The sequence below is a fragment of the Culex pipiens genome, chromosome 2, assembly GCF_016801865.2.
Source record: "Culex pipiens pallens isolate TS chromosome 2, TS_CPP_V2, whole genome shotgun sequence".
Lineage (NCBI taxonomy): Eukaryota > Metazoa > Arthropoda > Insecta > Diptera > Culicidae > Culex > Culex pipiens.
The window spans coordinates 133,020,544-133,045,955 of NC_068938.1; the positions used below are offsets into that span (position 1 = coordinate 133,020,544).

The 25,412-nt window shown below is 37.6% G+C and overlaps 1 protein-coding gene across 1 annotated transcript; it reads right to left on the bottom strand.

Annotated features, from left to right (window-relative positions):
* Positions 1–5,165: 5,165 nt before the first annotated feature.
* LOC120424527 (pantothenate kinase 3) lies at positions 5,166–25,103 on the bottom strand. The gene is made up of 6 exons (XM_052706989.1): positions 25,098–25,103; positions 20,339–20,993; positions 10,960–11,431; positions 10,593–10,895; positions 10,397–10,532; positions 5,166–6,506 (listed from the first exon to the last, which is right to left on the bottom strand). Exons 1-6 carry the CDS (start codon positions 25,101–25,103, stop codon positions 6,306–6,308), a joined length of 1,773 nt encoding a protein of 590 aa, XP_052562949.1. The 3' UTR covers positions 5,166–6,305.
* Positions 25,104–25,412: the final 309 nt, after the last annotated feature.

Consider the following 25,412-nt stretch of genomic DNA (forward strand, 5'->3'; position numbering starts at 1 on the left):
CTCACACTCTTTAGAGTAATGCACACAGGTGAACCTAATTTTCTTAGTTCCAATATAATTCCTCTGAGATCATCCAGACCTAAACAATTCCCAATACCTCAACATTATTCTACATATTATAATCAATCATTATTCGTTAGAGGCATTTCAACCTGGAATCTTTTACCTTTAAATATCAAAACAAGTATGTCTTGTCTATACCTTATTTCAAGCGCAAACTCCTGGCCGAACTCAACAACCCGAATCAGTGATACATTTGAGAAAATATGTAGTAAATTTGAGAAAATAAGCATTAATTTATTTAAGTTTAGTGAAATTGAATTACTCCATCACTAAGTGAATTCCCGCCACAATGTAATGAATTAAAAGGCACGTGCCTTATATTACATGAATAGATAAACAAATAATAAATAAATAATAATAAAAAATAAAATAATAAATAATTAAATACATAACTACATAACATAACTCTTTCCGATTGCTTTACATAAGATTTTATAGGTTATTACAGCATTTTTCACATTCTGTGAAATTTCCGCGAAATTTCGTGTTTTCGAATAGTGGTCCCCGTGAAATTGCATTTTTTTATCGTGAAAAATCACTAAGCCTACATGTCACAATTTTCTAAAAAAAAAAACTGATAGTTGCTATGTAAACACAAATACATTGAACTAAATACCATTTTTCAAAAATATTTCTTTATTTATTTTGGTACCTAAAAAATACAATTAACATAACTGATTTAAAAAACTTGAACTGGTAGATGTATTTTGTAGAATTTTAAATAAAAATAACGCAAATTATTTTTTTTAATAGTTTATTTTGTAAATTTGGCCCGCAAGCTGTTTTGAGCTTCAAATTCGGCCCGGCGTCCAAAAACTTTGAGCACCCCTGCCACTATGCTAGTTTAGAAAAAAATGTATGATTTGATTTAAAAAAAACCCTATCATTTGTTAAGGTCAAACTTGTGCCATAGCTCAAAAGATGCCAGAGAAGTGTCAGAGAATTACTATCCAGATTTTTAAGCGAAGATGGCCTGGTGCCTTGGCATAACAGAAACCCTTTTTTTAATGTTGGTACCACTGCGTGATTTTGACATATCGGGCGTGCACCACTCGTAACGCCATCTTCGCTTAAAAATCTGGAAACAGTCTGTACAGTAGCCTGTCCCATTTTGAGGTCATGTCGAGGAATTTCAGGTGCTCACTTCTTAAATGATAGATTATGATGTCAGGAACAATGTTTTCTTAGACAAGAAAAATTAATAAAATACTTTCTCGCACCCCCTAGTCGATTTACTGAAAAAAGTCACTTTTTTGAACAAATTTTCTAAAATCGCTTGGAATCAATACAAAAACTGTTTCGATCAGGTGTGTATTACCTTCAAACGATAGGTTTTTGTCCATAGATTAAGATGCACTATCAATATTGGACCAAAATTTAAGTTTTTGGACTCTCCCAGGCGGATTTGTGTCGAAAAAATCGCATTTTTTCGAAACTTTTTTCAGAAATGTTCATTTAATTTAGGGTAGTCTATTTTTCCAAGTGAAACCAATACATGCAGCTTATAGGAAATTTCATGGCGAACATTTTTGCTTCTGAGAAAATCCAATTTCGACACTCCAAAGCCGAGATATTTGAGTTTTAGTGAGGAAAAAAGTGCCAATTTTCAAAATTTCTCAAAATTCAGTAGCAAGGCCTACTAGTTACACGATGTAGCAAGCATATGTCTCAATGGTCAGGGTATGCTTTTTTATAGTAATTTTGGCCGCTGAATCCGAATCTGAAATCAAATTTCGTGTAAACAGTGATGTTTTGGAGATACACCCTTTTGGAATGTTATTTGCGTGTTTAAGAGGCAGTTTTTGTAAATATTGCTCGGTTTGTTCTAGAGGTCGTATCGAGGTGCTCCGTTTTGGATGAAACTTTCAGCGTTTGTTTGTTTATACATGAGATGAACTCATGCCAAATATGAGCCCTCTATGACAAAGGGAAGTGGGGTAAAACGGGCATTGAAGTTTGAGGTCCAAAAAACATAAAAAATCTTAAAATTGCTCGCATTTTAGTAAAACTTCATCAATTCCAACTCTCTTAGATGCATTCGAAAGGTCTTTTGAAGCACTTCAAAATGAGCCATAGACATCCAGGATTGGTTTAACATTTTCTCATAGCTTTTGCAAATTTCTGTTAAAAATGTTTTTTTTTTACACCTCAATATCTTTTTGCAACAGCCAGCAACACCCATACTCTTTTGGTTCAAAAGTTAGGAAATTTAATGAACTCTAAGCCTACGGTAATAACTTGTTGGCCAATCGCAGTTTTTCTCATAGTTTTTCGATTTTTCTATAACAAACATTTCGTGCTTGCCATTTCATTAGGGCACATAACTTTTTTAGACAAGAGTGTGTCCCTTTCACACTTTATGTAAACTGTCATTCGAGTGAAAGGGATACACTATTGTTTACAAAAGTTATGTGCCCTTTTGAAATGTTAGGCTCCATTTTACAACGTTAGTTATTGTTCTGTAGGCATCCATAGCGGCACTTTTTAGTCTCACTTTTGTCATATTCGAAATCCTCGGAAAATTCAAACTTCAATGCCCGTTTTACCCCACTTCCCTTTGTCATAGAGGGCTCATATTTGGCATGAGTTCATCTCATGTATAAACAAACAAACGCTGAAAGTTTCATCCAAAACGGAGCACCTCGATACGACCTCTAGAACAAACCGAGCAATATTTACAAAAACTGCCTCTTAAACACGCAAATAACATTCCAAAAGGGTGTATCTCCAAAACATCACTGTTTACACGAAATTTGATTTCAGATTCGGATTCAGCGGCCAAAATTACTATAAAAAAGCATACCCTGACCATTGAGACATATGCTTGCTACATCGTGTAACTAGTAGGCCTTGCTACTGAATTTTGAGAAATTTTGAAAATTGGCACTTTTTTCCTCACTAAAACTCAAATATCTCGGCTTTGGAGTGTCGAAATTGGATTTTCTCAGAAGCAAAAATGTTCGCCATGAAATTTCCTATAAGCTGCATGTATTGGTTTCACTTGGAAAAATAGACTACCCTAAATTAAATGAACATTTCTGAAAAAAGTTTCGAAAAAATGCGATTTTTTCGACACAAATCCGCCTGGGAGAGTCCAAAAACTTAAATTTTGGTCCAATATTGATAGTGCATCTTAATCTATGGACAAAAACCTATCGTTTGAAGATAATACACACCTGATCGAAACAGTTTTTGTATTGATTCCAAGCGATTTTAGAAAATTTGTTCAAAAAAGTGACTTTTTTCAGTAAATCGACTAGGGGGTGCGAGAAAGTATTTTATTAATTTTTCTTGTCTAAGAAAACATTGTTCCTGACATCATAATCTATCATTTAAGAAGTGAGCACCTGAAATTCCTCGACATGACCTCAAAATGGGACAGGCTACTGTACAGTCCAGACTCGGTTATCCGAAGATCTTGAAATAATTTCAATTTGAAACGAATCAAGAATTTTGTTTGTTGTCTTGTTTCGAGTCGTTGAGCTCATGAGCAAACCCCCAAAAATGCTAACTAATTTGATTTTTTTAATTTGAAGATGGTGGCAAAAATGCCGGTGATTAAATATCGAGAAAATGCATTTGGTAATGAAACAGGCCGGGTCCGGTAGTGTAGTGGTAAGCGTGATTTTCTCTCACTCCATTTGGCCTAAGTTAAAAGTGAGAAATAAAAAAAAACTTTGGACAATCAAATCTGGACTGTATCAACCTCAAATGCATTTATTTTGTAATATATCTCCCAATCATTATATCTAGAGTTTTTTTTGTTTTTTTAAAGGTCCAATAAGCTATTGTGTTTTATATGTTTACGGGACCTTTTCAAATAAAACTCTAGATATTTCATATTTTCCGATCACTTTCTCGATTTGTTATCACGTTGTCACGTTTTGCGCTATAAAAAATAAAGTATAAACTTAACAGATGAAATAAATTAGTTAATAGAGAGACCTGGGCCATGACACAATTTTCTTAGCTTTCCAAAAGCTTGAAGTCCTTTTAATGGATATGTGTATAAAAATCAACTACATAAATGAAAAATATCCCATGTATCGAAATTTTCACTGCCAATCACAATGGCTGTCAATCACAGGAAAAGCCACCCAAAAACAAAACAATCCAAAGAATAATACACACAAAACAGGACGCACACCTGCAGAGATCAAGAGAGACAAAACAGAGCGAGAGTGACGATGATGGGGAGGAGTACCGGCGCGCGAGTCACAGAAGGGGAGCCACAAAAAATCCGGATTTACGCCCGAAACGCGGAGGAAACACGACAGAACTGACCGACGGCCCGATCACTAATGACGTCCGCAGACGACGGCCAAAATGGAGAACCCCCCATCCCGGCTCGGTGAGATTTTGGTGGCCAATTATTTCTCGATGATCATGATGATGTTTACTGTGATGATTGTTGATGATAACTTCAGAACCATGATGTTGGGAACCATGTTTTCTAATTTTAAGTTTTATTCATATTTGAATAAACAAGATCAAACAAATGTTTAAGTTCTTCTTAAAATAATATTAACTTATGGTAAGTTTAATATCAAAAGCCTCAATGACGAGCATAATGACAATGATGATGATTGGGGCTCCGGAAAATTCACGAGAGAGAATTTTGCGCGGAGAGCAAAATAATAACAAACATGGTGGATGTGTCTCTTCCTCCCACTCTCTTTCGTTTTCTAAGTGGGTATGTGTGTGTGTGCCCAATAACACGCGCATCGCAATTTCAAGGGCTCTCTCGGTTTGTTTTGCTTTTTTCACGTGAGAGAGCGGAATTGCACTCCCGAGACCGGGATGCACTTTTGCGAATGAGGGGTGGTCAATTTTACATATATTTTTTTCAAATTGGATTTCAAGACATGCCGGAAAAAGGGTAATGCTAGGCCGATCTGTTTGAAATGATTTTCAAAAATCATCAAAAATTTTGTAGAGTTCCGAACACGCACAAGACAGAAAGCAAGAGAGCAACTCTCTCTCTCTGATTTTCTCTTAGTTGTTCCCCAAACAAGAGGCGAGAAGCGATAACGGAGGGATCCTGCAGGACAGTTAAAGAAATTGTGATATCTGAACAAACAAACATTACAAAACGCAGCCAATTTATACCATAATATGCATTTAATATATTTTCCAAAAGTTTTTTTTCGCTGGTTGAAATTAAAAATGCAAAGAATGCGCACAAACAAACCTCTTCTCTACAATTCATGTCTATTGCGAAAAATTAAAGTTTGTACAACGGCCTCACCGCAAAATCTGAACGTGCTTGTATTTGTGTCTGTGTGTATGATGAATCAACGCGAATTGAATTCTCGCAAAGCAAAATCCCAGAAAAGCGATATTCAAAGCTGTTTTAAATTCAAAATGCATGATATTTATTGATAGCTTTGGATAGGTCAAGATTTGTGTGTTTTTGTTTTGTTTGCTCTTGGGATAAGTTGCCTTCAATTCAGTTTGATTGTATTTAGTGTCGTAGGGTATATTTTGGTAACAGTAACTGATAGTTTATCCTACACCGCAACAAAAAAAAAAAAAGAACAGTAAACGATAAAGATCAGATAAATAATTATTTCACAATTTGTCTTACTCAAGGGGATTTGAAAATTTGTCACTTATATATTTTTAGAATGTTAACATACGCACTTCTAACGCTAGTGGAAATTTGATAAAGTTTGAAACAAAACCAGCTATCTCTCACGGCTCTACGATTTCCCTGTTGCCAACGCTACTAGCACTATCTAAAAAAGAAACAAATAAATCGATTTCGAAAACCGAAACAGTTTGATTTATTTTAAAAAGTAGGTTTTAAACATAAAAACGACACTATCTTACTATAAATAGCCTAGCAGAAGTAAAGAGGGGAAAAAACGACCAAAATTTGTCTGGACCATTTTTGATTCACATTTGAATATGTTTAACTTCACATTCATGATATAACATTCTCTAGCACTCTCTCATCTTTCTCTCTCAACGCACAGTTCTGTTCAATTGCATTACCCTAGTAAGGATTCTTTCCTGCAAGTTGCTTGCCTTACACGCTACCGAATGTGATTTGTTATTCTTTTTTGTTTTAATAAGTTGTATATAATTTTCACTTGATTTCTAGCATATTAACTCGTAAATTTATGCGTGCCTGTTTGTGTATGTGTGTTTGTGTGCATCGTTTTGTGTGCAATCAAGAAAACAAATACAAAACCAGAAACAAACCCTCACGTGCCTAACTGAAACCACAATCCAACCGTTTAAGGCAGCAGTTCGCCCTCGTTGTGGAGATGGGTGTTGAGTTCGCCGTTGAACTGCAGCAGGCAGCCCACCGCACCGAAGTAGCCCTCGTGCTCGAGGAACAGCGCCTTCAGCGTGCCCTTGGACCAGTAGTCCATTGCGTACGCGAGCAGCTTCATCGAGATGGGATTCACGCGCAGGAAGTTTCCCACGAAGACCACCTGTGAGACGGGACGGGTTGGAAAGGAAATGATATTTTTTAATGATGTTTTTTTAAACTCGAGGTATCTTCATTTGAAAAAGGCTAATTTTCAAGGGAAAGCCATATGGGACCACCCTAACGAAATTCGAAAATTTTCCAAATATATGTTTTTCCATGTAATTTTGCCCGCTGAATCTGAATCTGCCCTCAGAATTGACCCAAATTGTCAAAATAACGATTTTTGGTCATATTTTGGGTTCAAATGATAATTTTACATGGAAACCCAAAATATGACCAAAAATCGATTTTGCGACACTTTGGCTCAATTCTGAGAGCAGATTCAGATTCAGCGGGCAAAATTACATGGAAAAACATATATTTGGAAAATTTTCGAATTTCGTTAGGGTGGTCCCATATGGTTTTCCCTTGAAAATTAGCCTTTGTCAAATGAAGATACCTCGAGTTTAAAGACAATCACCCCTGGGATTTTTTTCAGCGTTAGTAGTGCTGGATCTCTTCTTTCAAATGCAACCTAGTGCTTAAAATTTGGCTTGCGCCTTTTCGAGATATTTAAGTTTTAAATTTGCATCTTTTTTTACCTTAAAATGGCTGTAACTTTTGACCCTTAAGTCCAAATTGACCTATCAATAAATAAAGTTGTTTGTTTTTTAGAGCTCTAAAAGTGCCCCCAACATCACTTTCCTCTAAAACTTAACCCTGAATTGCCAGATTCAAAAAACTGATTTTTGAAGGTTTGCTTAGATGCTTTCTATTAATTTGGTCTTAGAAGGCGTAGATTACGAGATAAAATTTTGGTGTCTTCGACAAAGTTGCTTGGATTGGCAAACCCAACAACTTTCTAGAAGACAAAAAAATTCCCAAAAATATTCCTGAAAGTTTGATTTTCAAAATCACCCTAATAGTGAACCACCCTAATTTTCAACAAAACCAAAAGTTGCTCCTTTCCATTTGCAACAACTCTTCTGAAGACACCAAAGTTCCAAAACTTCACCATTTTTCGGAAAATCCGTTTTCCACTTAATTTTGCGATCTGGACCACTGTGCAATGACCCTTTGTACGATCGCAAAGGATTTAAAATGGATTTTCAGATCAATTTAAAAAAAAATACTTCTCGGCCTTCCTTGACAGAGAAGGTCCTATTTGACAGCTTGTTCCAAGAGGGGCCATAGTTGATCCATTGAAAAAATGTTGTCTTGTTAATTTATTTTTTCTGCATTAAAATGAAAAAAATAATATTAAAAATGGTTTTAATCGTGTTTTTACCGTTGTACATAAAAATTTACATGCAAATCGTATCTCTTAAAGAGTCCACGTGGTTTATGGATGGTCCCTGAGGTGTTGTTCAAATGTTACGTCTAGAGATCACACTTTGGACTGTCACAAATTAGGATATTTTCGCAGCTTTTCGAAAATATCCCTTAAAATATATCAGAAAATTTAAGAGGCAGTATTTTTAAATTTTGCTCGGTTTGTTCTAGAGGTTTCATCGAGGTGCTCCGATTTGGATGAAACTTTCAGCGTTTGTTTGTCTATACATGAGATGAACTCATGCCAAATATGAGCCCTCTACGTCAAAGGGAAGTGGGGTAAAACGAGCTTTGAAGTTTGAGGTCCAGAAAACATTAAAATAAATCTTAAAATTGCTCTTATTTGCGTAAAACTTTATCGATATGACCTGCTTCACATTGGCGAAAAACTCGCTCTTAACTAAAAATATGTATTTTGGACAAGGGTCCTGATTTTCGGTTCAAAGATCAGAAATCACTCACTCATCGGCCGAACAAATCTTTGCCGACTGGAGCGCGCAACCATTCGTGAGCGAATACGACTCGCTAGATACCAGCGCAGCACTCAGTTGGCCTGCGCTACCACAGTTTGCCATAACTTTGTATTTGACAAGGTAGAAATTGCTTTCAAATGTGTCTTTGATGTTGTGTTATGATTAAAATTGCTAAAGTCAACTTTGAACGATAGAACGCAATCGGTCTCTCTGAGCCATTCGCTGTACTACCCGATTGGAGTGAGAGGGAGTGGAGAGTGGAGGGAGGGAGAGAGTATTCAGTAGCGATGGTTTGGTTTGAAAGTGACAAACGGTAGGAAGTGGTCAGAGCATTTTGCGTCGCGTTCGATTTGTACTCGCGAGTAAATGAGTCAGGACCCTTGATTTCGGGAATTCAACTTTTAATGGTAAAAAAATATCAATTTAAAAAATGGTGGCTCAAGTAAATGCCTTATTATATGTCGTATTTCAAAATCTTTTGCATTTTATAAACATTATAACCATATAACCAGAGTTATGCGTTGAATGTTTGTCACTATTTAATTTGACTTTCTCAAACTAACGGGGTACAAACTCAAAAATGTTAAGGACTTATTAGACTATTACAAACAAACTCGCAAACAAACAATTTTTTTGACAGTTTGGCAGTTTGCTTACACTTGTTTGCAGAAACGTCAACCTGCATACATTTGGCTTTGTTTGCGAGTTTGCCGCAAACAAGTTTGCGAGTTTAGCAAACCGTCAAACACAAAAAAGTGCGAGTTTGTTTGTTTGTTTGTTTGCCATAGTCTAATACCTCCTTTAAACGTGTAATGTTTTCTTCGACCATCTAGTTGCTAGCTCTCCGTTTGGTACGGTATGTCCATGCATCATTCCTCCCCTGTAGTTTCTGTGGAATGTGACCCATTCACAGAATCCTCTCTGCGGTAAACACAACGCAGTAGGGCTGGCCGCTTTTATTTTTGTATTACATTTTCGGGTGTTCTCAGATGGTAGTCAATATCCAAGGTACCTTCGAGGAAGAGAAGCATCCTTTTGCAGAATGATGCAAAATGAAAACTGGATTGTGATTTTTTTTTCTTTATACCCATCTATGAAGAAAACATGGCAACGTCCAACGAACAAAAACAAACAAAAGTCAAACATCCTTCAAAGCTTCGTTTCGCAAGGAAAAATGCCATGAAACAGTGGAAATATTGACAACCGGAAGAGATGTTTAGAGCAAACAAAATTCATGGGACCGTCGAGGAAGTGATTCTTCAAGCAAGAGAAAATATCGAGGAAGGGAGCGAATTGAAGCATGCAGTTTGAAGGGACTGAAGAAACCTTCAGTAGATGGAACTATATTGATATCGAGAAGATCGACAACCAGAGAGTCGACTGTACAATAGGGTGCCCAGAAAAAATGACCTCCTGCTCCACAAGCGGAAAACGGTTTATGGGTTATTTTAACCATCTGTACAAATTTTGAGCGAAATTGGTTGCGATTAACCCATTGATACTCGAGCCTAAATATGGTGAAAAAAAATGTTTTTCATACAAAAATGACTTTTTTAAATTACTAATAACTTTTCAGGGTAAAGTTTTACATCTTTGGTATGTTCTACAAAGTTGTAGAGCATTAAATTTTCAATGGGAATCTCACTTTTGGGAATATTTTGATGGAAGTAGCGCACCCTGCAGACCAAACCATAGGATAAAAGGGTTTTGCATACATTTTTTCGATTTGTCCATACAAACTTCACCTTCGAGTATCAATGGGTAAATGTTGACCGATTTTGCTCATATTTGGCCCAGAGTCCTTAAATAGCTCAAGGAACAATATTCAGCTTGTGGAGCGAGGTTTTGAGAAAAGTCCCATATTCTGGGCACCCTACTGTACAATTATTAATATTGACAAGAAAAGTGCTTAGGTCGTAATCTAATCACAAGACTTTCCAGCATGCTTTCATCGGACTGGCTGCATTTGTGTTAGATTAGATTAGATTAGATTAGACGACCATCTAGTTGTTAGCTCTCAAGATTTACACAAATATTTAGAAATCAGACAAATTCGAAACTCTAAGATGACAAAGTGTAAATAAAAAAAAATATTGAAGAAACTTACCCGATCGATTTTCTCGTTGCTAGCGCACATCCGCGCAATCGAACCGATATTGTTCGTGATCGTAACGAGCGTGGCATTCGCCAGATCTTCCCGCGATACGCTTGCCCTCCGCTCCAACAGGTTCATTTGGCCAAAGCTACAACCAAGTAAAACCGTTAGCACCAGCCTCAAAAACATCTTACTCAAAATCACCCACCTCGACGCAACCAGATCCCCCGGCAGCCCGAACCGCTCGTAGTCCCCACCGTAGATGTCCTTCACCAGCTTGTCGACCCGCTTGTGGTCCCCGCGGGTGGCCAGCTGGATGGCCTCCTCGAACGTTTCGCACCCCGTCAGCAGACAGCACAGCCCCAGGAAGGTTCCGCCGCCCAAACTCGTGCCGGAAATGCGCTTGTAGTTGTCCGGACCGCGCACGGCCAGCACCGACACTCCCGAGCCCACGTTCACCAGGATGAACGGGTACGGTTGACTAAAGTCAAACTTTTTCTTTGTACTTAAACTGAAAGAAGGAAGAATTTGTTAGGTGTTCAGACCAGGAATTGGAGTCTTCTCCAAACTCTCACCTAATATCACTAGCATTCTCCCAGTAGTAGCACTCACACGAGTTGTGCGTCTCGGTGAACAGAATTCCCTTGATGAGCGCGTCCAGCTCGTCGAACTTGGCCAGCTTCATGTTGACCTCGTGCCGAAAGTTGTCCTCGAACTTGAACGCACCCCCGCCCGTGGCGCACACCGTCGTCACCAGCTGGGCCATCCCTTTCCGCTTGGCCAGCGCCAGAAACTTGTCCATCTCGGCCGTCGGAAAGCGAATAAAGTGCAGCGACCCCCGCCGGCCCCGGATCTCCACGTCGTCCATCTGCAGGTGGGTGTCGCGGTGGCCGGTATCGCCGTAGGCCGAGTGCTTCGTCAGATAGCGCCGGATGTTGCGCAGGATGCGCGCCTCCTGGTCCAGCTCGCCCGGCGTGATGTCCTTCGGCTCGAAGTACACCAGCTTCGTGAGGGTGCCCCCGATGTCCATGCCGAACCATGGCATCGCTGGAAGGAACAAAAATAAGCATAGAAGGAACATCAATAAAAGTTTGATGATAAGATTGTTTGTAGAAATTAATGAAAGGTCACATGTTGGTCCTAATTCGATTTAATAATATTCAGCAAATTTTTGACGTGTGATCTTACCAATCTTCCGTATAAAATGTGCACAATCACAAGTGGCAAAAAAGCACGACCTCGATAAGAGCAACATAATTTGAACGAAACGCGTTTATCAAACTGCAATTATTCAGTTTCCCTTTAGGTATCTATAAGATTCTTCCACAAATTCAAACTCACTGCCCCCTTCGTCACCAAATCTCCGCAACTTGTCAGCTCCCTGACAACACATTCGTCACTACGACGTGTTTAAAAGTGTGACCTTGATTAAACAAAAACTTGAGCACGCAATGTAAACAATAACAAATACATTTTGTTTGGCTGACCATTCTGTAATTTTCCCCCAAATTTAATTGAATTTGTTTGCCAGAGTCCCAAGTTATAATCATAAATGTAAATGAGTATGCACGTTTGACAAAACGCCACGATCAGATATTGCACTGGGAGTTCATGGTTTTATTTAAAATCTCAGGAATGAAATCATATATGGGGGAACTGTGAATGTCAAAATGTGAGGCATTGACACCTGCACAAAATGGCGTCATTTACTCAGTTTGTCCCAAATCGACGTGCGACAAGATAGCACATCACGACAACTAGAGAGTTAGATATCCCGGGAGTTTGCGTAACACATCCGAAGTCTCGATTATCGGAACTACCGTTCTACGCATAATTGCCACATGCCATTAATTGACGATTTTATCATTAACATTCTTAAGCTTATTTGAATCGCATGCAAAAGCATGCACATCACCTTTGTGAGCAAAAGCATGTAATATTGTATGAGAAAACATGTACACAAAAAGCATGTACCGAAGAAAAAAAAACTGGTCTGCTCACCCCAAAAATAACATCAATCTAGCGAGAGTCATATTCAGGTTACCAATTCCACGCCCCAACTTGCTAGTCTATCTCGCCGCTGTGAAAATGATCGGATCAATGCCAATGTAACAGTACGTTTCCGTACGTCGTATACTGTGTTAACTGCATACGATGTATGGGGAACCTATAGCTACATCGGTGAAAATCCAAGTATATACATAGCGACGAGATAGCCGAGAGGGTTTAGGCGCGGACTTGGTAATCTGAATATGACTCTTGCCGAATTAAAGTTATTTTTGGGGTGAGCAGACCTAATTTTTTTTCTTCGGTACAAATATTTTGTAGAATCAGCCTGTACGAGGTTTGATTAAACAATATTTTTGTTGAATATAATCAACGCTGATTTTGCTTTGAAACAAACCTTGATTTTCTAAATTTCACAAAAATCTTTTTTTGTTTTGAAAAAGTTGCTTTGACGTTTAGCGTTGATTCAACATAAATCTTGATTGTCAAATCAACAAAACGTTTTGTTGATTCAAATATGCCTTATTTTCCTGCGTGCAATATTACATGCTTTTGCTCACAAAGGGGATGTGCATGCTTTTGCATGCGATTTTACCATCGGTTTTTTGCTGTGAATCACCATATTGAATTACATATTCTCATTTCATCCGCATTTGTTTGGGTCATATTTGAACTCAAAGACCCAAAAAGATAGTTTTTTGTGATTCGATTGTCCGACGCAGAGTTGTAAATGAGTGATAGAAAAAAAACTGTCATTTGATAATGGCTGCACCAAAATATCAGAAGATATAGCGACCGTCACTGTAGCTTGTGAGTTCTCTTCTTTTATCTCGTGATTGCTAGCAAGAGCATTATCTTTCTATCACTCCTTCTCTTCCCCTCGTTCACGCACACTCACCAAAGATTTTTTTGTTTTCTCAGAAAACCGCAATGAAAAAAACGCGAAAGAACGGTTGGGAACTGACCACGGATTCCGTCCCGGTAAACCACGTTAGAAAATTTTGTTTTGTTTTAACCTTTTTAAAATGTTAGTTATGATTCCAAAATTTTAAAAATAAGTTTTTCGAAAAGATCAGACAATTTTTACAAATGTTTAATTTTTTTACATTGAAAATAGGACCATTAGTTTCTGAGATATGGGTACTATAAATTAAAAGGCTGTTTGGATGAGACTCTGAGAATTTCTCTTATTTTATTGGAAATTTTCTTAATCTTTCGTGGAAAGTATCTTCAGGCTACTTTAAAAAAAATCGAAAAACTAGAATTTTTCAGTTAAATTTAAATTTTAAGAGGCTATTTCTTCAAAACAGTGCACTTTATCAAAATATATAAATCAAATAAAATATTTGATTTCACATTATTTTTTTTTTTTCAGAAAATCATAACACGGCGGCAAAATTTTTATCCATTCTTTTCTGTGGCTCAAAAGTTGTGGTTTTTTGTCCCCTAAAAAATATCAAAAAATTTCAAAAATAAAAAAATGGATTTCGGAAAATTGTTTTTTTTTGTGTTACTGAAACTTTGCTGAAAATATCATACCGATCAGAAAATTCCGTACCAATTTTTGTATGGACAACTGCCAAAATTGTATAGAGCCTTGTATAGGTAAACCAACGGCTTATTTGGTCATAGGAAAGGCCCCTAAAAAGTTTGAGCCAATTCAAATTATATAAATAAAAACCATTTCCGATTTTGGTGGAGATTTACTCAGTATTACTTTTCAATATAAGTGCTAAAAAGTACTTTTTGCTCATTTAAACCTCGTGTAGGTTGACAAAAACAAAATATTTTTCTGCGTGCTACAGAACGATAAAGAAGATTTTCAAAACGGCTTCTCTCGAACAAGTGCTGCGCAGTTTTGTGTGTAGTCTTTACAAAACGTTTTTATATAAAAAAAAACTTTCGAAGTTGTAAGAACTCAATTGCATGTAAAATGGATTCATTTTTCATAGAGAATACAAATTAAAATGCAAGCAGATTTGTTATTATTGGAATTTGCCAAAAAATGCGTATTTTTACGAATATGACCGAGTCCTCAAATATTTTTAGTTTAATACAAATCAATCAAGTTCCATTCAGAATAAACGTTGATCAAAACGTCATCGCGTGCCAATCACTATCAATGAATGCATCATCTACCAAGAAGTACCCGTGTTCCAAGGACAACCCCGGGCCCAGACCGGATCTACTGCACCCTTTTCTGTTGACCGCGAAGATGATGTTGATGTTACACGCGCGCAAACTAATCTCGAAAAACCAAGCCCACAGTCCAAAGGTTTATTCTAGAGTCGTTACATGCCTCAAACGCCAATCATTTGTATGAAGTTCAGACAAGCCGACAGACACAAATAACGGAATCGTCCGAATCACGCGCAACGTCACGTGACGTCCGGAGTCGATGATCCGTTCGTAATCCGATCTGATTGATCACTGCCAAAACCAGGAAGCTTCACGTGCCCGCTCCGACTCGGACTCGATCCTGCTTATCAAAATCGGTTGAACCGGTTCGGCTTCGGTGCTGACAGCGCGCAGTCATGTTCTAGTCTGGGAGAAGCGGTTTGAGGTCAAGTGCAACGCTGTAGTACATGCATAACGTAGAATGTTGAATTGCCGGCGTTGATCTTTGTCAGCCGGTCGGCGGTCATTCAAGTTCGACACACAAAGCCACACCGACGACGACGTACTCAGTCAACGTGTCATAGTACGAGTGGCAAGTTCAAGGCGATAGCGGGGTTACAACTTGGAACGCGCGTTGAACGGGCGTGAGCTTGGTTTGAGAGGATCATTTGTGATGGAATGTTACTGGAAACGAAATTAGTTTGGCAGTGATAAATAACTCAAATTTGCGCGTATTATTGTGCAATTATTCACTGCCACAAATGTTATGAAGCAAAAAGCAAAGCAATCCATTTTAACGACCCCCGGGTCTTTTGTGGTCTCTGTTGCAAGTCTCTGCTCATTTCTAGGCGTCCGAATGTTATGAATGTAGAAAAAATCGCGTAATGTAATTTTGGCCGAATTTTGCGTGACATACTTTATGGATGACGCCTTAACATTCCAACGCCCAAGGCTCCAAAAAAGTTGGAACGGTAACTTCAACTAGCTGGTTCTCGGGCATAACTCAACCAATCAAGACGATTCTTTTTTCCAGTGATTTGTTAGGATGTCTAGATGATCCTAGAACTTTGCAGAACTCAATTTGATCAAATCTGTAATTTTTGCGATCGAAAACATCGTTCCAACTTTTTTTTTCGCGTGTAAAAAAAAATTCGCCAAAAATTCCGCGGAGGCAGTCTTTTTGAAAAAGTTGGAACGATGTTTTTGATCGCAAAAATTACAGATTTGACCAAATTGAGTTCTGCAAAATTCTAGGATCATCTAGACATCCTAACAAATCCCTGGAATCAAGAATCGTCCCGATTGGTTGAGTTATGCCCGAGAACCAGCGAGTTGAAGTTACCGTTCCAACTTTTTTGGGAGGCTTGGGCGTCCGTGTAAGTTGGACATGCGTTGGGCGTTCCAGTGTTAAGCAGTTTTTGCTTTTTTGCTATGAATTTCTTTAAAATGCAAAGACTGTCATTCACACCATTTTAATTCGCTACTAAATTTATGGCTTATCTACAATCACTAAATTTAAAATATTGTACGTAGCGTAAAAATTTGAATCCATGAAATGGAATGTAATCTTTTACAATGAAAAAATACGTAAATTATTAACATGACGTAAGATTAGGAATATTTTAAAATCTACGCTAAGTTGACGTTTCCATATTAAAGGTAAACAAACAACTGCATAGCAACTCAAATTTTCTAAGTTGACTGTAGATGACGGCTGTAAGTTACGTACTATTACTTGAGTGATTCAAGGGATTGTGATGGTCTATGCATAATAGTTTGAGCAATTCTCTACGAAATCGGGGGCCTTCCCTATGATTAAGGCTACCAACTGTACGGATTTTTTCCTTACCGTACGGATTTTCGACCCTCTTCGCGGATTTTTAACAGGCCGGAATTTTTGTACGGAATTTTTTGCCTAATACGGATTTGTACGGAATTTTTAAAACTTAGTTTAAAATTGAATTGATTTTTTAGATTCGGCTAAAGCTTTTGCCAGTAGAAAATTTTGATTTAACTGTCAGTTTGGTTTTAAAGGGATAACTCGGATAGTTTTCCTAGGGACCCTAAATAGGGAGACTGGTCGATGTGAATTTTACATCCCAAACAGACACAAGTTTGACGTATCCAAAAGAGCATTTGACTTTACACCCAGCAAAACTTGGCAGTGTTGGCAAGCACAAAACATACGTTGCCAGATCGATTCAGCAAAGTCTGCCAGTCTCCCTATTTAGGGTTAATAGTAATAAGCATTTCAAGTAAAACATTTTTTGGATGCATTTTGGACTTATTGAATGTATTTTGGAGACATCGCTGAACCTATTTTGGACCCACACTCTGATTGGTTGAAATTTTGACAACTTGAATTGCGGCGTGCGGCGTCAACACGCACACTTACAAAAACTCGGTTTGATAAATAATCCACGATTTAAATGGGAAAATATTTATTTCAGGATTTAAATATTTATTATAAAATAATGGATTTGAAAACGTGTTTTAGTTATATTGAATGGAAAACTCACACATCTTTAGCAGGTCGCTATCCCATTTTCCAATTTGCGTGTTTTTCCGACAAAATGTTCAAGCATAAGAACATAGAAAAGGGTTGAGACGTTATTATTCGCAATAAAACCACCTCAACTTATGTGAAATGAATGACAGAGATACTTAAAAAGTTACAAAAAAAAATGTTTATCTTCAGTTCTAAATTTTACGCAGAGCTGATATTCAAATATTACCTATTAAACAATCAAGAAATTTTAAAGGGAGATTATAGCTTGTAACTTGGTGTGAAACTTTCGCATCTGTTATTTTTCTGCCAGGTGGCGCGGGTCTCGCCCAAAATTGTCCAAGTGTGAGATCCTGTAGGAAATACCCTGCAACTTTGTCGAAGGGTCCAAAACGATGCGAGTTGATCCTGATGAGTTATTAGCAATGCGATGAAAAGAAATCGGCTTATATACTTGAAGGTATATACTGGGTATATAAGAAGTACATAAGAAAATAATTTTAAAAAAATCACCAAAAATCAGGATCAACTCGAATCGTTTTGCACCCTTCGGCAAAGTTGTAGGGAATCCCTACAAGAATCTTACACTTGGACAATTTTGGGCAAGACCCGCGCCACCTGGCAGAAAAATACTGAAACGATGTTTTTCTGCATTTTTGCGTTTTCCCCATATAAATTACAACGATAAAAAGCGACCCTTAAACCTTAGCGATTTGGCTCAATATTGGCACAAATACTTATTTTTGCCTAAGGAATCGAGTCAAAGGGTATCCCTGAGGTCGATTTTTTTTATTGTTTTCCAGTAAAGAGCATTTGAAAGACGTGCAGATAACTATTCAATGCATTTTTAAGTTTTATAATTCGTAAATTTATCGAAAACTGATCGACTAGCGCTTAGGACCTTTTTAAAACTAACCCTAGTTTTTTTTTAATAAATTCATACGACCTTATCAAAACCACTCGTAAGCAATATTGCATATGTTGGCAGCGCCTGTCGCGGTGACAGCTGACGATTGAATGAACTAGGCCCTTTTGGTTTTTCAATCGTTTCCAGTTCAATTCCAGCAGGGTAGCCAGATTGCATTTTTGAAGCAAACATTAATTAATATGTGCAGCTAAATTGGTGAAAATGAGGTTGCGAGAAAAAAATATCAACATCAGTTTAAATTTAAGGCCAGATTGCAATCAGTCTTAAGAATCATCCCTATCTTTATCATCAATTTGCATTTTTACCAAATTATTAAGTAAAAACTTGGCATCTTTATCATCAATTTGCATTTTTATAATTAAAAAATCATATTTTCATTGTTTATGTTTATAATTTTCTTTTTAAAGCTTAGTTTGATTTGAAATATTTACAGTCGGAAAACCAAATTATTAAGTAAAAACTTGGCATTAAATTTCAATTAAGTATCGAAATAAATTCAAAAACAAAACTTGCAACACCTTGTTATACATGTATTGGTGATAGCTTTGAACTGAAGGAAAAGTAGCTCCAAAAACTGATCCAACGCGGCTGATTTGAAAATATTTTTTCAATTGAGTTTTTTTAAACTATAGATCAGTAATTTCAACGGTTTAGTGACTAAAAACATATAAGTATTAAATAAATAACACTTACATTACTCGGAAACCGGCTGAAAAAAGCTTGATGCTAGTGAAAAACAGAAAGTTGTACAAGGTGTCCCGAGCCAAAACTGATAAGCAATGAGGCCGAAATTTTTGGACCTAATCGATGTGCTAGGAAAATTATAGTGGCATTGGAAAAAGTGGCTGAAAAAGCGGAAATAATCAAAAATGTTAACATTTTTGGAAGAGGTAAGCTACAAAACGATCCTGCTTATACTCTCTGTTGGTTGGATTCAGTAAATTCGTACTTTAAAAGCCTAAACTACCTGATTAATAAAAATAGGTCCAAAATAGGGTCATATACTCTAGTTAGCTGCAAAAATGACAATGTTTTATATTTTAGTTTTTTTTTAAATATTTTTTTTATTTTTTTATAGGTTTTTTTCAAATTAATCCAAATAATTCCTTGACAGTTTTTTTTATACATATATCATATCGGCAAAGTGTACCTATGATCAAAGGAGCCATTTTGTGTCATTGGTTCACCCATACAAGTCTCCATACATTTTTGGCAGCTGTCCATTAGGGTGGTCCAAATCCGGGCTTTCTCGGGGCTACCCCCTGAAATCAAAGATTGACCCATCACTAGGCTTAATTCATTTTCGGAAGCTAATAACTTTTCAGCAAAAAATGATGGGTCAATCTATAATTTCAGGGGGTAGCCCCGAGGAAGCCCTGATTTGGACCACTCTACTGTCCATACAAAAATTGTGATCAATTTGGTGTCTTGGGCAAAGTTGTAAGTATTGATGAGGACTGTTCAGCAAAAAATAAATACACTAAAAAAAATCTTGCCGATTTTTTTTTATTAACTTAAGAAAACTCAATTTCAAAAAATTGTAAATTTTTGTTTTTCGAGATTTTTTTGATAAATAATTTCAAGGGGATCAAAACGCGCAATTTTTGAGCCTCAGAGAAATATGGTCAAAATGTTGCCGCCGAGTTATATAGGGACCATCCATAAACCACGTGGACACCCTAGGGGGGGGGTATTGCGATTGTCCACGCTCCATACAAAATAAGATTTTTTTTGTATGGACAACTGTCCACGAAGGGGGGGGGGGGGGTGGCGATTTCCAAAAAATATCCACGTGGTTTATGGATGGTCCCATATTTAAAATTTTGGAAAAAAAAAGTATTTTTTGGAAATAATCGAAATACTGATCAACTAGCGCCTCTCTCAAAACGTTCATATTCCCTGATGAAACTAGGGATCAACAGTTGAGCGAGACGGAGAAAAGCAAGAGAGCAACACTCATTTCTCTTAATTTCTCTTTTTAACTCTCGTTTTCTTTCGTTTATGGAGTAAGCAGAAAAAATCAGAGAAATGGGAGCTACTCTCTGGCTCACTGTCTTGTTTAGAGAATTCAACTGTAGTTTAAGTTGAATTTAAATAAAATTATCAATGTTTGTTTTCAATCAATGCAAAATGTATCGTTCAATCACGTGTGTGTTGTGAGGCATCTAACTCAGCAGATGATATGAATGGGCTTGTTTTAAAAAAACTTTCGACTACACGAGTAAAGTTCTAAACAGTGCGTTTAATTGCAGTACACAAAGCATCAAGTGGCAAGCAATATCTCTAAAAAGAAGGGGCGGGGCACATCGGTCACATCGACAAAGCTGTTAGTGTGGTACAAATAGGTACAGAAAAAGGGATAATCAATTTAACAAGTATCGAAAGTATATCTTACATATCGGTTCCTCCGCTCCATTCCCGTTGCTGGCGGCCGCCAACCGGCGACACTGATCAGTCTCGTCAAACTCGAAGTCCTCGTCCTCATCGTCGGAACCGTCCTCATCGTTCGTTGTATCCCGCTCGTCCTCCTCCTCCTCCTCTTCCCGTGCTACATTCCTCGTGACCTTCTTCGACCCCCGGGAGCTTCCCCCGGCCACTTCCGGTTCGACCTTGGCCGCCGGTTGCAGCACGCGCTTCTTCTTCCGGCGCCGGCGCTGAAGCCGAACCGAGGTCAACGCCGCTCCACCAGGGACCACGCTCGACGAGATGGACGAGGTCGAGGAGGACGCCGACGGTGAGCTGGACGCCATGATCCGGAACTCCCGGTACGGTTTCGTCCCTGTTCCTGTTCCTGGCGTTTTCGGACTGGACGAGGACATGCGGTGACGCTTCTGATGCTTCTGCTGATCGGCGGCGGTTCGCCGGTAGTACCGGTACGTGGCGTACGTGCACCGCGAGTTGTTGGTGCCGTTCGAGCTGTTGGAGCTGACGTCACTACAGAGGGCGCCACCAGTGTCCGACGAGGGTGGAGTGGCCGGCGGCGTCGGAAGGCATACCGGAGGAGGTGGGCGCGCACGGAAGCGCTTCTCGATCACGGCGAATAGCGCCACCTACACGGAAAGGGGAAGAAAAAGAGAAAAGAGGGGAAGAAAAGGGGAACGAGCAGGGAAGAGAGAAAGAGAGAGAGACGGGGAGGTTTGTTTTGGTTATTTGGTTGTGCGTAACTACTGATTTCTATAGAACAACATGGATATGGATAGTATGATGAAGGAATCGCTAGAGTCAACAAACAATAAAGCAAACGTCACAAGAGCAACGAGAAAGCAATGGCAATTAGTTTTGGGACACAGGACTGTGTGATTTGTACAATTAGACACTCTCTGTTAGCAGTTCTAAGGAATTTTACTAGCAATGTCTCTTTTCTGTCAGAGATTTGTTTAACAACGAATTACATGAGTTCATGGAATTTTACGAGCGTGATTCTATTGCTCTGCACGTCATCAAAGTGCATAGTGTGTGTGTGTTCCTGTTCAATAAGTTTGTTTTCCATCAAGTTATCAAAAGACAGCCGTGCTCGGGCAAATATTGTTCGGAAAGCATCCACACAAGATGATCAGGGCTAAATATTGTTGTTTGCCGGAAAGATTTACAAATGCAGCGAAGTATACGTATCGTGCTAAGTATAGCTCAGCAAAACACTCTTTTGGAAATTCGATGGCTGAAAATAATATCGGAGCGATTCTCTACGTTTTCGGAAATCGATTTTTCTTTTGATTTTTTTATTTGATTGAAAGTTTGTCCATCTTAGTTTGATACCCCTTTTACACGGACCTTACACACACTCTACCCAACGTTTGTTTTGGGCACCGTGTAAAAAGTGACAGTTCAACACTTTTTAGTTTGACGTTGTCGACCAACGGTGTCCAACGAAAAAGTGACCAACAACCGGGGGTTGAGTGTACTCGAATGACACCATAACAATAACGGATCAGCAATGATGCAAGTTTTAAATCTCACGCTACCTAATTAATAAATAAACAAAAAATAGTTACACTGTGGAAAAAATCCCTTGATTTTTAATAATAAATACAGAGTGGTCATTGAAGTCGTGAAATTTAGAAAAAGTATAAAAAATGTGATTTCTTGCCAGAAAGTTGGGAAAAATCAGGAATATCAGGAAAAACAATATTTTATACAACATTTTAATCAATTATACTCAATTTGTCGTGAGTGCTTGCCTTCAAATATTATGTTTCTTTACTTTTTTAAACTACTGAATAATGAAAAGGTAAATTTAAGTACCGTCAGTGGGGGTGACTATGGGTCAAAAAACGATACACTTTTCGTAATTTCTTAATAACAAAAACAATTTTAATAACATCGAAAATCTTTCAACGTAGATTTGTTCTTAGATAGTTTACTAACATTTTTCCAAAATATGGTGGATTTTGATGAACACTACCTCAAATGCCAATAGTTTGAAAATTGACCAAATCTCACCCCTTAGAGAGGGTGACATTGGGTCAAATGAAACTAACATGATGCTCCAACACAACGATATGGTAAAAACAAGTCATCCAACAGTGTTTCTTGTTCGAGGGAATCGTATTGACATGCTACAATGTTTGAAGTGGAGATTTTCAAACATTTGGGTAGTTTTCGAGCAATTCCAACAAAAATATTAGAAAAATGATTTTTCGAGAGGTCATTTTTGGCCAAAAACGTACCTCAACTTTAGACGAAAAAAAAAACAGGATTTGTTCTAGGAACGAGATTTTTTTTTAGCGAAGTCTTCTTAAGATGTCCCCTACACAACCCTTTAAACAGAATTCAGTTTCATTGAGAAGAATCTGAGAAATGGTAAAATCCGTAAAAAATCACTTTGACCCAATTTCACTCCCCAGACCCAATGTCACCCCCACTGATGGTAGTAAAAATGTAATGATTGAGTTCGCATAAATGTGTGACAACTTCATTAATTTCTCATAATCTAGATTCTTTCACTACTAAAAAAACCATTTTAAAAATTTAAATGCTGATAACTCGATTACTCGATTAGTATTCAGTATCAAATTTCAAACTATTTTAATTTTGCAAATGTAATACAGTACTTTTTCGGTTGCTGCTCGCTAACTAAGCTGACGAAGGTATTCATTTTTGCATACACTGACCCCTCGATCATTTTGCTTTGTTATTGTTTTTTGATGTTTGTCTGTTTTTTTAACTGCTTTACAATTATCGAGCGACCAGTTAAACAACACCCAGTTAGCGAACAAGTACTGTAGTACTTGATACACAAAACCAAACACAAAACATGTTAAAGAATATTTTACACGAATTCTAAAATATTTTGGTATTATTGAAATCGTGTTCTAAGAAATTTTAATGTTTTCCCATAAAATAAATAAATTGAAAAATCCAATTTAAAATGCAGGTCTTCTTCTAAACATAACACACATTTTCAAGCAAAAGCTAGAGACAAAAAAATCATGCTTGGTATAGAATAAGTAAATTTGATATTTTGTAAAACATTTCACTATTTTTCAACGCTGATTGTTTCATTTTTTTTATAAATATTAGGTTAACTTCTATTCTTACAAAAATTGACAAAATTTACATTATTTTTGGATCTATTTAGAAAACTCTGTCCTATGGCGGATATAGATTTGATTATGAACAGATTCAAGGAAAAAGATTATCAAAATTGAAAATGTGGAATTTATTATTTTCATCTTCCTTTAAAAAAGGCTTTATTATGCAAACATATAAAATATAAAAATTTCACAAAAGTTCTTTGAGATTGTGGAATTATAGCTTGGCCAGAAAAACATGTTTATCATTAGCTCAAAGACGGCACTTTTTGTAGATCTTTTGTATGGAAAGCTCTCTAAATTGTATCCCAGTCAACTCAATTCGAATTCTGAACTGGAATTCGGTTCGAATCGTATATGAATTCCGTTTCAAACGTAACAACCGATACGAACACCGAACCGGATGTTGCGTTTAAAACGAAATTCGAATTGAATTCTGTTTCTGAAACGTTTCTTAAAAGACATCATCTTTAAACCACAACTTTGCCACCCTGGCATGAATATTATAATTTTTTATACAGAAATTGCAGCTATAAACTCGGTGATCATCAAAACTGTACATAAAGGGTGGTGAATTGGTACTCTTTTTATGTAAAATTACGCATTTTTTAACATGGAATCTATCCTAATTTTTTAATGTAATATTATCATGATTTGTTTACGCGTAGTGCTACAGTCCAGACTCGATTATCCGAAGGTTTGTATGGGTCTTCGGATAATAGAATCACGTTTTCTTGTTTTTAACATAAAATTCGAGTTCTACGACCCCATTTTAGTCAAATTTGTGTTCTTGATTGCATATTCAAAAATAATTTTTTTTTTTTCAATATTGCATAACCACCATTTTGGCCGCCATCTTGGATTTAAAAATTCTAAATCATTTTAGCGTAGTTTAGGGGTCATACCTAAGCTCGGCAATTTTTTTTCTTGATTCGATTATCCGAAGTTTCGATTAGGGACCATCCATAAACCACGTGGACACTTTGGGGGGGGGGGGGGTAAGCGATTGTCCACGCTCCACACAAAAAAGATTTTTTTTGTATGGACAATTGTCCACGAAGGGGGGGGGGGGGTTGAGATTCCCAAAAAAGTGTCCACGTGGTTTATGGATGGTCCCTTATCCGAAGTGATTTTTTTCCGAGGCCTTCGGATAATCGAGTCTGGACTGTATTATCTAAAAATCCTGTTTCAACGCAAACTTGGGGAGCGTTTTTTTTATTACGTAACGCAAAAATTTTGATTTTTGACCCCCTCCCTCGTAACTAAGTTTCCATACAAATTTCAAAAAAAAAAGTATGGAGCGTAACACAGCCTTCGACCCCCACCCCCCCCCCCCCCCCCCAACTGCGTTACGTAATAAATGAACGCTCCCTTGATGGAAAATTGCAACATTTCAGTTTTTGAAGCATTTATGTTTATATTTATATTTCCTAATAAAATATATTTCTCAAAAGAAGTTTCCCTTAAAAATCCAAGTGCGATGACCTCAAATGATAGAAAACTATCCAAACAGATGCACGAAAATTCTACCAAAACAAGCTTCCAATCACACAGAAACCTAATGAATGGATATCGAATGCTAATTATCATTTTATCATATCGTGCGAAAATAAATCCACTTGCCGACATCGCTGCGCTGTTGCCAACCGAAGCCCCAAAAAAAGCTAGCTTTAACCTGTGGAGACAGGTCGAAACCAAATTTGCGTGTACCTTTATTTAGCTTACAAATGAACCATGTAAATGCCAATCGTGCGATTATGGCACACGAATAAAAAAAACAGCTAAATCACTGTGGGCTGCACTTGCTGCTCAAACTCTCACACTCACAGACCACGACCAGACGCCGTGTCGATAAGCAATCTTCTCTTGGTGCTTGGTGATAACGCTTTAATCAAACATGATTGTGGAAACACATTCACAAGTTCACGCACCAAGACG